General features: G+C 37.3%; 1 protein-coding gene across 1 annotated transcript in view; it reads left to right on the top strand.

The window, feature by feature from the left end:
* The window catches only part of LOC123867547, a 48,091-nt gene extending 36,157 nt beyond the window's left edge, over window positions 1-11,934 (top strand). The window contains exons 6-14 of the mRNA XM_045909629.1: window positions 972-1,186; window positions 2,272-2,391; window positions 4,101-4,226; window positions 4,635-4,784; window positions 5,998-6,193; window positions 7,045-7,178; window positions 8,013-8,142; window positions 8,325-8,415; window positions 8,690-11,934. Coding sequence (XP_045765585.1) covers window positions 972-1,186; window positions 2,272-2,391; window positions 4,101-4,226; window positions 4,635-4,784; window positions 5,998-6,193; window positions 7,045-7,178; window positions 8,013-8,142; window positions 8,325-8,415; window positions 8,690-8,813 — 1,286 coding nt within the window. The 3' untranslated portion in view covers window positions 8,814-11,934. The remainder of the gene's footprint in view (window positions 1-971; window positions 1,187-2,271; window positions 2,392-4,100; window positions 4,227-4,634; window positions 4,785-5,997; window positions 6,194-7,044; window positions 7,179-8,012; window positions 8,143-8,324; window positions 8,416-8,689) is intronic.
* The last annotated feature ends 47 nt before the right edge of the window (window positions 11,935-11,981 follow it).

Genomic DNA, 11,981 nt, shown 5'->3' with positions numbered 1-11,981 from the left:
CGACCTACGTTGCTACAAATAGGCAAGTTATTCATTCTTCTGTGTAGCAATAAGCAAGTTATTCATTTATGAACGATTATCATTTATGATTTTTAACGATTCAACCCATTGTGCAGTCCGTAGTTAATAATAAAAATACACATAAAATCAGTTTTAGATTAAATATTTTAGGGCTTCGTCAAATATTTGGCTTTCCAAAAGGGTTTCATCCCCAAAAAAGTTTGAGAACAGTTGCTATAGCGAAACGTGCAAAGACAAACCGCAACAACATACGGTCTAAATTATTCGGATTTCGGACCGCACGAGGCGGCCACGGCGCGTGCCTGCCACGTTCCAGGATTGTCCCTCAAAACCACAAATCGTTACAATGGAAACCAATGAGAAGAACCATTTCAATACACTTGTATTAATTATTCTAATGGATTTCGTGCGGTCCTTTGTTCCTGATCGAGTAACACTTTCCTAGGGATTCCTCGTGTTACATTATTTATTTATTTTATTTTACCGCAGTAAACCAGTATATAATATAATAGATATAGGTATTTATGTATCATATAATCAAGTAGGTAGGTATCATTATTGCCAATATTAGGTTCATTTACAAGTTGTGTCTTGAATAATCAAATAGACAGGCCGGGTGTGTTTATATGTTTTATTAAATTGAAAGAGTGAGAATTGAATGCGCCTCAAATGAGAATATCAATTATTTCAATAGTACCTGCTTCGACACTCGTATATCGGTAAAACTTTTATATTTAAGTACCAAAAAAAAAAAAATATTCAGGCAAATCATCGCTGTTTTTATTAAAAAAAAAACAACAAAAACATACTTATAGTTAAATTAGCAGAACAATATAAAATTTCGAATTTAATAACAAGATTCAAAGTCAATATATTCATTTCAAAGTAGGTAGGTAGGTACAGTGGTACCTACACTTTTTCTAAATATATCGATATTCAACTTATCACAGATTCCGTGCAAGCGAATGGCGAATTACTCTCCCGGCTGGAACAGCACGCCTCAGCAGATGCTACCGGGGACGAGAAGCCTCACGTTCACGCAAAAACCCAGCTAGACGTGCCCGCAGAAGGCGTGCATAAGGTGCTCGTGCAGGAAGATGGACATGTCAGCGTGCTGGACGCCACTGTGCCCACCACGCCACAGACGGAAGAGCAAACTACTAAAGTAAGTCATATGAAATCTCTCTTTATAGTCGTATTCCTCATTACTGAGGGTCATGACCCCTTGCCATTAATCTTATAATGGTAGGAGTTCTCTTGGGATAGTAATGCGGTGGGTCTCCAGATCCTTCCGCATACAACCCGACTAAGAGAACGAAAATTCGACTCTTCGGTTAATTTGTAGTTATTATCAGATGTTAGTGATAATAACCGGTCCTCTGAAGTCAGTCACCCATCCAGTTACCGACTTGGGTGAGCGTTGCTTAACAATCACAATCGATTGATATCATTGATGTGCGTTATCACAACTAGGCCACACACCCCTCAAATATGATTTCATATTATGAAATGCACGCTTCAAAAGACGCCAACAGGGCCGATAAGCCTTTGTACCTAGTAAGGGTGTGAAAAACAACCTTGACATACCCGCGAAAGGCGTACATCAACATAAGGCGTGAAGGACGGCGAACATACTAGCGTGATGGACGCCATTGTCCCCACTACACCACTAACTGAAAAGCATAGGTACTATTAAAATACATATTAATCGCAAGTACCTGGGATTCGCAGACCATGGGTTATAATTTTTTTTTCACTAATCACGAAAAATCAGGGTTTTCATTCCAAGACATTAAAACATCGTCTATTTTGCTGTCTTGTAAGATCATAAACCTACTGTTTGTTGCAATGTGACCCATCGAATAAGGGCTAGTTCAGACCTCAAAATTTGCGGAACGGTCGACCACGTTGATTTTCAGTCAACTTTCAAAAGGAGGAGGGTCTTATTCAGCGCGTATTTTTGATATTTAAATTATTGGCGAAGTGCGTTGTGCTGGGTCGGCACTACGAAAAGCCACCAATCAAGTGCAGAGAAAATATTTTTTGCTTCTACATATAAGTACTTATTCGTTCATATATATGCACGTGGATCGTAATAATTCATAGAACGCTGGCGAATAGTAAGATGATTTTCTATGATCTGCCTAGAGCGATTCTTTTTAACTGAAACGTATCGTGATATTATTATAAACTAACATAATTTATGGTGTTATTCATTTCATTTCACCATCAATAAGTTTATTTTTATAGATCTTCCACGGTGCAGCGCGTTTAGTGCAACCCGGTTTGGGAACGAACAGCCCACAAAATGGTCATACCGCTGTACGCAGAGCATTCAACGCTGACATCACCAAAGAAACGAAGCATAATGTATGTCTTTTATTAATAAATCTTTCCTTCATATACTTAATTAAGTCAGAGGAGTTATGTGAGTCCCTAGTTTTTAACCAGTTTTTTCAATTGCAAGATAAATTTGCGCTTGACGACAATCACGCGGAATGCCTGATGAACTTATGACGTCTAGGGTGCAGCATGCTTGCCTGGGTGCCTAAGTATTTAGTTTTGCCTTTAATATTTACATATTATGTAGCAGGAAATACGAAAACCTGAAGGGCACGATTCGCACCTTATCGGCTTGTATCAAAAAAGTTTCTTGCAATTTGATTAGATGCCAACGCTTACAAGCCTCACGGCTACTTAGGTACCTATCACATACTATAGGAACATAATAATATTATCTACAAATGTAAATTAAAAATTTTTAAAACCCCCGACAACCTAACAAGAAAAGAGCTGATAACTTTCAAACGGCTGAACCGATTTTCTTGGATTATAGCTAACACTCTCGATCAAGCCACCTTTCAAACAAAAAAAAAACTGAATTAAAATCGGTTCATTAGTTCAGGAGCTACGATGCCACAGACAGATACACACGTCAAACTTATAACACCTCTCTTTTTGGGTCGGGGTTTAAAAATTTGTAAGTATAGAATTAACGCATTTGAAACGCCACAAAAGGCCAATGTTGCGCGTGTAGGTACTAATAGGTAATCTCAACTTCATCTTCAATTTCGCTAAAAATAGAATTACGTAATATAAATAAAGTGAATGTTGTCGTTAACTGAGTTTATGAGTGTTCCAGCCTGAGTTAGTCGTAAAACTCAAAGCTTCGCGTACACCTTTTGTGAGGATTCGTAATTTTTCCTTCACGTGCACAGGACCGTGTCCAATTATATTGATAACAAAAAATGTTTTCAATCTTTCCGTTCTATCGCTTGAGATAAATATTTTTTAAATAATTTTTGTAGATTGCTTTTCTGCCATGGTTATTAATAAAAAACCTTACATTAATAGCTAGGTATACCTACCATTGGGATTTTTTGATCCAAGAAAGTTAAGGAGAGTTTATTTTATTATACCTACGACTATGAACAACGGTTCTACAATGCATAGCCTTTGCATTGCAGCTGTGCGAGTCATCATTTATGTATTTTTTGCATGTGTAGAAGGGGGAAGTTGGGCGGTTTATACTGCAAGCTGCGTTTGTACTTTACAGATTTATCTCTTTTAGGATTATAGCAAAACTAGCTTATATCCGCGACTTCTTCCGCGTGTATCTACTACACTTTCAAACCAATGTCCCCTTTAAGGATTGAATTTTCAAAAATCCTTTCTTAGCGGATGTCTACGTCATAATAGTTGTCTGCATGCCTTTCAGCCCAATAGTTTGACCTGTGCGTTGATAGATCAGTCAGTCAGACACCTTTTACTTTTATATTTATTTAGAAAAGCTTAAATTGTTCCTTGTTAACTCCCGACCCAAAAAGAGGGGTGTTATAAGTTTGACGTGTGTATCTGTGTATCTGTTTGTGGCATTGTAGCTCCTAAACGAATGAACCAATTTGAATTTAGTTTTTTTTTTGTTTGAAAGGTGGCTTGATAGAAGAAAATCGGTTCAGCCGTTTGAAAGTTATCAGCTCTTTTTTGGTTTTTTTATAGAGGTTTTTGTGTCGGGGATTTTTAAATTTTGAGTTATTTTACTCTGTGCTTTGCTAAGCAATAAATCATTAATTAATCAGATGGATCACTACGCTTCATACTCCGGCGTGCAGTATTCTCCACTAGATATGGCAGAGTACGTGTTCTGGACGGGAGACGAACGCGGCGTCACGACTGCCATTGAAGATTTCCTCCAAGAGGGAATGGTAAATCAAATCAAAATATTTATAAAATCCTTTACAACCTCTCCCTCTGCTAAGGGTCACTTGTAGAGATCTGCTATAGAGATACATATTTTTGAGTGTACTTTTGCCGTACCTATAGCGAATCTGCCTAATCGCGAATCTGGCGAATCCAGAATCTGTCCAATACCGAGTAGGTAAAAGAGATAAACGCCTCTCTGTCCACTTAATATCTTTTTCTTCTTTTTGTTACAATTTTTCGATAAGAATACTTAGATAACTAATATTTTTTTTGTAGATACACGTATCTAAGGTAAAGTCTGGCGAACGTTGCGCGTCCGTTTCGCGGTTTATTTTTATTTCCACCTAACTTCTATTGAGTGCGTATTTTTTGTAGAATAAAATATACTTCAATATTTTAAATATTTCTAGATGTCTAAAGAAGAAGCCATTGCATTCCTTCAAGAGATCAAATTCAATATAGACTACCTCCGTGCGCATTATTCACAAAATCTGAAAGCAGCCGAAGAAAACGCACAACAGGAAAAACTGAGAAACTTCATCTTGGAACAAAACTCTAAGGTAGGATTTAAGTGTATTAATATGTAGGTACATATTATGATATCCATACTCATCAATGCAATCACACTAATATTATAAAGGAGAAAGTTTGTGTGTGTATGTCTGTTACTCCTTCACGCAAAAACTACTGGACGGATTAGGCTGAAATTTAGAATGGAGATAGATTGTACCCTGGATTAGCACATAGGCTACTTTTTATCCCGGAAAATCAAAGAGTTCCCACGGGAATTTTAAAAAACCTACATCCACGCGAACGAAGTCGCGGGCATCAGCTAGTATAATAATATACCTACCTAATAATAGATATTATAAATGTGAGTGTCTCATAGTGTGTATTTTTTCAAGGCTCGATCCGGTGCAGAAAATATTGCATCCTGAAGAAGATCAAGCATACTTTCTATCCCAGAAAAATATTTTAGTCTCAAAGTAAATCAATCACGTAAATGTGTACCTAAGTATAACCTGCTGTGGGATTTTAGAAACGTAGCTCCTGAGAATTATTTCAATATTGTGCGAGGACGTAGCAGCAAAGACTTAAAATATCCCACATTTTGTGTTCATTGAAATGTATGAAAATTTCCCTTGGCCGCTCAGCGACCTGATGTAATGCGTAGTGTTTACCTCGTTAGCTGCTGGCGAGACGTTAATAATGCGTGTGTTTTAGGGCTGAAGCCTTATTAAATATACATTAAAGTCAACACTAGGGTCTGATCTGCAGCTTACTGTCACAGTTTACGATTATGTACGAGTTCTATGGACCACGAATTATGAAATCCATCCATCCATATTATACATGAGAAAGTGTGTCTGTTTGCTTGTCTCTACTAGCTTTTCACAGCCCATCTTTATAGCCGATTGTGACGGCATTAATAGCTTGCATTTCAGAGCTATTTATGTCCACATAAATTATTTTTGTTCCGAAAAATCAAAAAGATCCCACGGGATTCTCAAAAATCCTAAATCCATGTGGATTAAGTCTCAGGTATCATCTATTTGATAGCTCGTATCCTGGAGACGAAAACAATCCCGGAAAATCAGTTCCCACGGGATTTTTATGACATCTATATCCATGAATGAAATCGCAGGAATAATCTAGTTAATACATATAAAGCTGTGGGCTGATTTTGATATAGGTACGTAATAGGTACCTTACCTACAGTAGGTATGTAGCTCTATTTATGGGATTGGGTACATCTTTGAGTTTCATTTTCAGGATTACCAGTATCGCCCGGCGCCTCTACAGTCTTTTCCTTTCGGAGGCAGTCCGGATATCATCCGGTCGATCGCTGGCAAGACGTGGGACATGAGCAACAACCTGCTACCCATGCCGTCGCTCCCCGTCTCCAGCGACCTTCGCCCGGAGCCCGTCAAGCGCACATACGACCCCATGCTTCAGACTAACATCATAAGTAAGATATTTTATACAAAGGACATTTTCATTTAAGTCTTTTACAATTAAAAGTTCCAGTTGAAGTTTCCTTCTTAAAGTTCTGTAGGTTCGTAGATACGGGTTACCTGGGAGAGATCACTCTAGTGATAAGATTGCCCTTTGTGTGGTTGCCCTAGGTGTATCATTTATTCTGTCTTTGTAATTTTGTAACAATAAAGTTGTTTAAAAAAAAAGTCCTGATTCCTGACTTAGACTGAGTTGTAACCACCCAACCCACACCTTAACCAGGGTGAACTACTTACCTTAAGTTTGGACCTAGAATGCTGTGCTCGTAGAGGTAAGTAGGTACCTACCTACTAATTACCCTTTATAATTGAGAGAATTAGGTTGGATTTTTTAGACATTTCCACGGGAGTGAAGCCGCTAGCGGTTGCTACCTAGTAGGTACCTAAGTAACGGACTGATTGATAAATGAACTTACAGCTTATAACTCTGGGTCTAGAGTATAATATTAGTTATCTAGTTATTGGGTTAGGTTATCTCTAGAACTCATTCTATGGGTCAGCATTTTCTTTAACAATAGTAGGTAGGTACTACATCTGAATGTCTAACAATAAATGCTTTTTCGGAAATCACTACAGTAGATACGTTTTTGAATCGATACTTTCGATAATAATTTGTTTATTTACCTCAAAAACTCTATTGTAACGACTCCGTAACTTATGGCTTATAACGGCCATGGAAGAAGGGTTGGAGGAATATCCAGTTTCAAATTATGAGCTCATGTTCTCTGGGCTGGTTTCCGCACTTAAACGTTTCCGTCTGTTGTGCGTTATGAGCTCATGATTGTGATTTGTCTTTTGCTTTTAGGCACTTCGGACTACGACCGCGATGGCTCGATCATCAGCGAAGAGGAGTATGAAGAAATGATGGACAAACTACGTGCGGCTGACACCCTGTACACGGAATACACTTTAGAGGAAATCATTTATCAACTGGCCAAGGTACGTTTTCGTAAACTAAAAGGATAGTGGGATACACAAGATTTTTTGCACGATTTAATAGGTAGGTATGGAGTAGCTTTGCCTGTTCCTAAGGGGAAATAATTTGAAACATAACAACTTAGTGTCTAAGCTAAGTAGTTATTAAATGAATAATAATTACCTATTATATGTGGTAGATATCAATTTATATCTTTGCTGCTCTAAAGAAACACTGTGGAAGGTTTTGAAGGCCAGGATTAGTCTTCGGCCAGGCTTTTGTTTGCTTACTAATTATATACTTGAACAAAATTGTTTGTAAGCAAAGGAGCCAGGGATTGACGTGATTTTTTGTATGGATATACCTACCTATTTAGTTAAAGACCTGGAGAGTGGCAGACTACTTTTCATCCAGAGAAATGAAGAATTTTAAAATTTCAGTTTTTTTGATTTACGGAACGCATTTTTCAATGTGTTTTTTTTTTATTCACTATAGGTAAGCGCTTGACCACAATCACACCTGATGGAAAGTGATGATGTGGTCTAAGATGGGACGCGTTTACCTAGAAGGTGCCTATTCACTCTTGTTTTAAAGATACCCGGATTGTAATTGGTAGGAAACACTGATCGTGGAAGAGTATTCCAAACCTTAGCCATGCGTATGAGGAATGTGTAAATAAAGTCTGACGAATCTGGCGTTACGAAGAAAAAAAACGGTTGACTTCAGCCGAGGTCAGCGCTGACATGACCCAGTGCTAATGAGGTTAATTGGATTTCAGTATAGGTACTGAAAAATGCGTTAGGTGCAGCCGTCTAGTGTACTAGCTATCCATCTTTTATCGTCACTCTTTCGTTTAGATGATGTTCTCTCAGTCCCTGGCCCGCGAGCCGTCGTCAGCGCGCGCGGCCACGCAGCGCTTCATGTCGTTCCTCGAGCTGGAGGCTGAACGCGGACAGCTCTCCAGGACCATACAGAAGAAAGTGCTCGGTGAGTTACCTGAGCACATTTGATTAGTTGATTATCAAGTACTTAGTTTGTAATCAAACCTAATCCTTATTCTTCGTGCAACCACCTGAGCTTCTACGCACTTTATTGCATAGGTAATTTACTTGAATACTTTATTGCACACCCACACAAACCTACATAAGCAATATGGTTCATCTTTTCAGACGTGATGATGGCAGCGCTCACAGACACCATCAGCGACCACCCCGAACTGCTGCAGGCGAGAGAGGGCCTTGCTCTTAATCCATCTAACAGGTAGGTGCTAGAAACTAATTTACTAAATAATATATTTTTGAATAACGCGTACACAAACATTATGGAGAACTCTCAGGCTTGCAGGTTTCCCCACGATGTTTTCCTTTACCTTTAAAGCAAGCTCTATTTAATTCCTTAAAACACACATAACTCCGATTTCGGGTAGGTAAGGACCTCAATCCTCAACCTCCCGAATAGAAAATCAATGTCTTAATTACGAGACTATAACTGCAAAAGATGGTTAGATAAACTCAAATTGCTCTTTTTTTCTCAGGATGATGCACCAATTTCTGGAGACAAGTGCATTAGAACCGAGCGTCTCGCGAGCGATCCTGGCGGCTTACAAGGATGAGCTCCTGAAAGGTCCCCTGCACAAATTCTCCTTCGAAAGAAACTAAAGTATACACGACACAATGTAAAGCTAGGCATTCATTATATCCGGACCTGACTTGTAACTCCGACTCGAATCCCAAAGTGAGGGTCTGGTGGACCCACCGCCCTGAAGCAGGAGGTCTAGCACCGTAGTTTGACTGTGTGACGATTGCAATCAGTTCTGATTGACTGAGATTCTCTCGCTATTGGCTAAAATGTACAGCTCCGGTAAGAAAGCCATAAATTCAGTCAATCACAATAATTGAGTTTGTAGAAAAGTGATAAAATCGTGCTAAGGGGATCTCAGTGGCTATGTCATTTAGTTGTACCTACTCCACGGTATTCAACAAATATCCATACTAATATTTTAAATAAGAAAGTGTATTTGTCAGTCTGTCTGTCTATTCGTTAGCTTTTCCCGGCCCATCGGTAGGTAAAAACGTAATTCACCGTGGGCGTAGGCGTGGGCATTATATATTTGGTAAAGAGTTAGCATCCCGTATACGGATATAGGCTACTTTTGTCCCAGAAAATCCGATGAGATTTTTATAAAACCTAAAATCACCGAAGTCGTCATCATCAAATAAATAGTGACGGAGTTCACACCATCGGTGTTTATCACTGAAATTTAATGCATCAATTCATTCATCTGTTTCCAGTTGGTTATCAAAGTTAGCCAATAACAAATTGCCTTGTGGTTTGTCAGCTAGACAGTTTTCGCAGTGTAGTACAACTAAATTATAAAGCCACTAAGGCCCGTCTCCACCTAAGCCGTGCGGAGAGATGAACTCCAACACCAATCATGAAAACATTATCACGACACCTTTTAAAAATCTGATCCTCCTTTGTTTTCACTGACCATACGCGATCAAGTTTACCGGTTAAGTTTGCAGCGGACTTGATACAGCATCCAGTAAACTTGAGTGTACATGATATCATGCACACTTGACGGTGTATGGCCATCAGCTGACTGGACGCCGCCTCTTCATCTCCATTGCAAACTTGATCGTGTATCAAGGTGGAGACCGGCTTCATACACGGTATAGGCCTGCTGCTTTTCTCTTCCATTTACAGACGGACTGGTCGTAGCGCGGTCAAAAGCTAACCCCCAATCTACCACATCGCGGTCCGCCCGTGAATTGTAGCTGTAGGTACTAGTAACTTTCCTGCCATTTTATTTTTATCTGCGTTTAGTATTAAGTTCCGCTAATTTCTCTTAAAAATTAATAACATTAGGAAATGCCAAAGCGTAGTATATAAGATTGACTAGCTATTGTATGTAATTTGTAAATCTTTTTTTTTTAGAAATTGCCAGATGTACTTATACAATAGGAACTTATCTACTTAATTGACATTTCAAAAATTAAAAAAATGGCAGTTTCTAAAACTTGCATATAATATAATATAATGGCAATGATAAGAATATATCGCCGAATATAGGTCGGTGTTACCTATTCGTCTAATATTCATATACCTAAACCCTAATCTAAGTTGCTTACTATGCCTGAAGAGATCCTTATAAAGGTATTATGAAAAAGTAAATACATACCTGATAATTATGTACCTAATGTACCTACAGGTCGAATGGTAAACGGCACGATGCCTTTCCTGGTTTGCATGTGAAATTCTAACATATTCCAAATAGTTTTCCTTTTGAAACTTTTTTGTCGCAATATTTAAAAATCGTTTGTTTAAATTCAACGTCTATAAGTACTTACTTTTAATGTCTAATAATTGCAGTTATTTGAACAATTATGTACTTAGTATTTATCTAGGAAAAAAGTAGATAGCAAAATTCATTAACTTAAATTAGTATGGTTAGATATGAATATGAATGATGTCTTTGGTAATTACTCACTTAGTAGGGTAGAGCGCTCATTTATTTTTACATATTTGTATTGTGTTAACTGTTTCATAATCTATTTTATGAGCATTGTAGTTGACATATTACAATACGCTGGAAGAGCTGTGCCATATAAAATTGCAGTTATTTTTGGTGCCGGATTTTTTTGTCGTCTCGTTACTAGTAATTATTGACTCAGAGTACGTCCACTGTTGCTATCAACGTCAAATGGCGAAAATGAAGTTGTTTCAAAAACAGGTCAGCAATTGTCTGCCAATTGCAAGTCCAGCGATCTTGTATTAGTGGAGGTCAGTGTTTATTGGCTTTGCCAATGAAAAGCAAAAACGGATCTATTATTACTTAGGTACTCTTCTTATTATATTTTATGCATTTTAAAGTATCAATTTATATTCGACTTTCAGACTTTTCTACACCCTTATCTACGTATAAATTGTATTAAGATCCTTTCTTATAGTATGTTAGCAAAATTGTATGTTTTTACAATATTCAAATATGTAGGTAACTCACAAAAATCATGTTTGGCCTTTCCACCTCATCTGTAAAGTATATTTAGAAGATAAGTACATATTAGTTTAAGCTATTTATACTAAATTATACATAATATACTTAATGTTATTTCGTTAGGTCTATTCAAACTTTTAAAACATATTTTTCTACAATACCTTCAAATACTGTGATGTACTTAGAAAGAAGAAAGGTACAATGCCTTTTCCCCCCACACATCAATATGATAATCTCACATTAAAATATAAATTAAGGAAGTTATGTACCATTTTTTTAGCATTACATACTTATTGTAAAATATAAATCCAATTTGAATTAATTTTGAACATTAAAATAGCATATCAGATTAAAAAACATATCAATAATTTGGCATGCCATTTGTTACTGCATAAGCCAAACATCACCATCATTCTTGCTTGGCTACATCCAGAAAAAAATATGGATACTGGCTTCTTTCAGCTTTCTTCTATTTATCACTGTCCCTCATCTACCTTTCTCTGTCTGGGAATTTCCCCAAATGGAAACCAAGATTAATAACAGATTATTGGATAGTGTTACAACTAACAAAAGTACACCACAGTATTATCTTTCAATCTTAAAAAAAATCTATCATTATAATGGGATAAGAGTTAGAGAAATCTATTAAAATCTAAAAATATATCTGCAAGACTTAAATTCAGCATTGTTTGGATTGATGCTAAGAATCGGCGTAAATTTATAATATTTATATTATTCTTTGAAACATATTATATAAATTTAATAAAAAAGTATTAATGTGATTGGTGTTTTACTTAAAAACATTATAAATATGTGCTAAATAAGCCAC

The sequence above is a fragment of the Maniola jurtina genome, chromosome 8 (genome assembly GCF_905333055.1).
Source record: "Maniola jurtina chromosome 8, ilManJurt1.1, whole genome shotgun sequence".
Taxonomy (NCBI): domain Eukaryota; kingdom Metazoa; phylum Arthropoda; class Insecta; order Lepidoptera; family Nymphalidae; genus Maniola; species Maniola jurtina.
The sequence above is the reverse complement of the archived record's forward strand: the minus strand, read 5'-3'. Positions and strand labels throughout refer to the sequence as shown.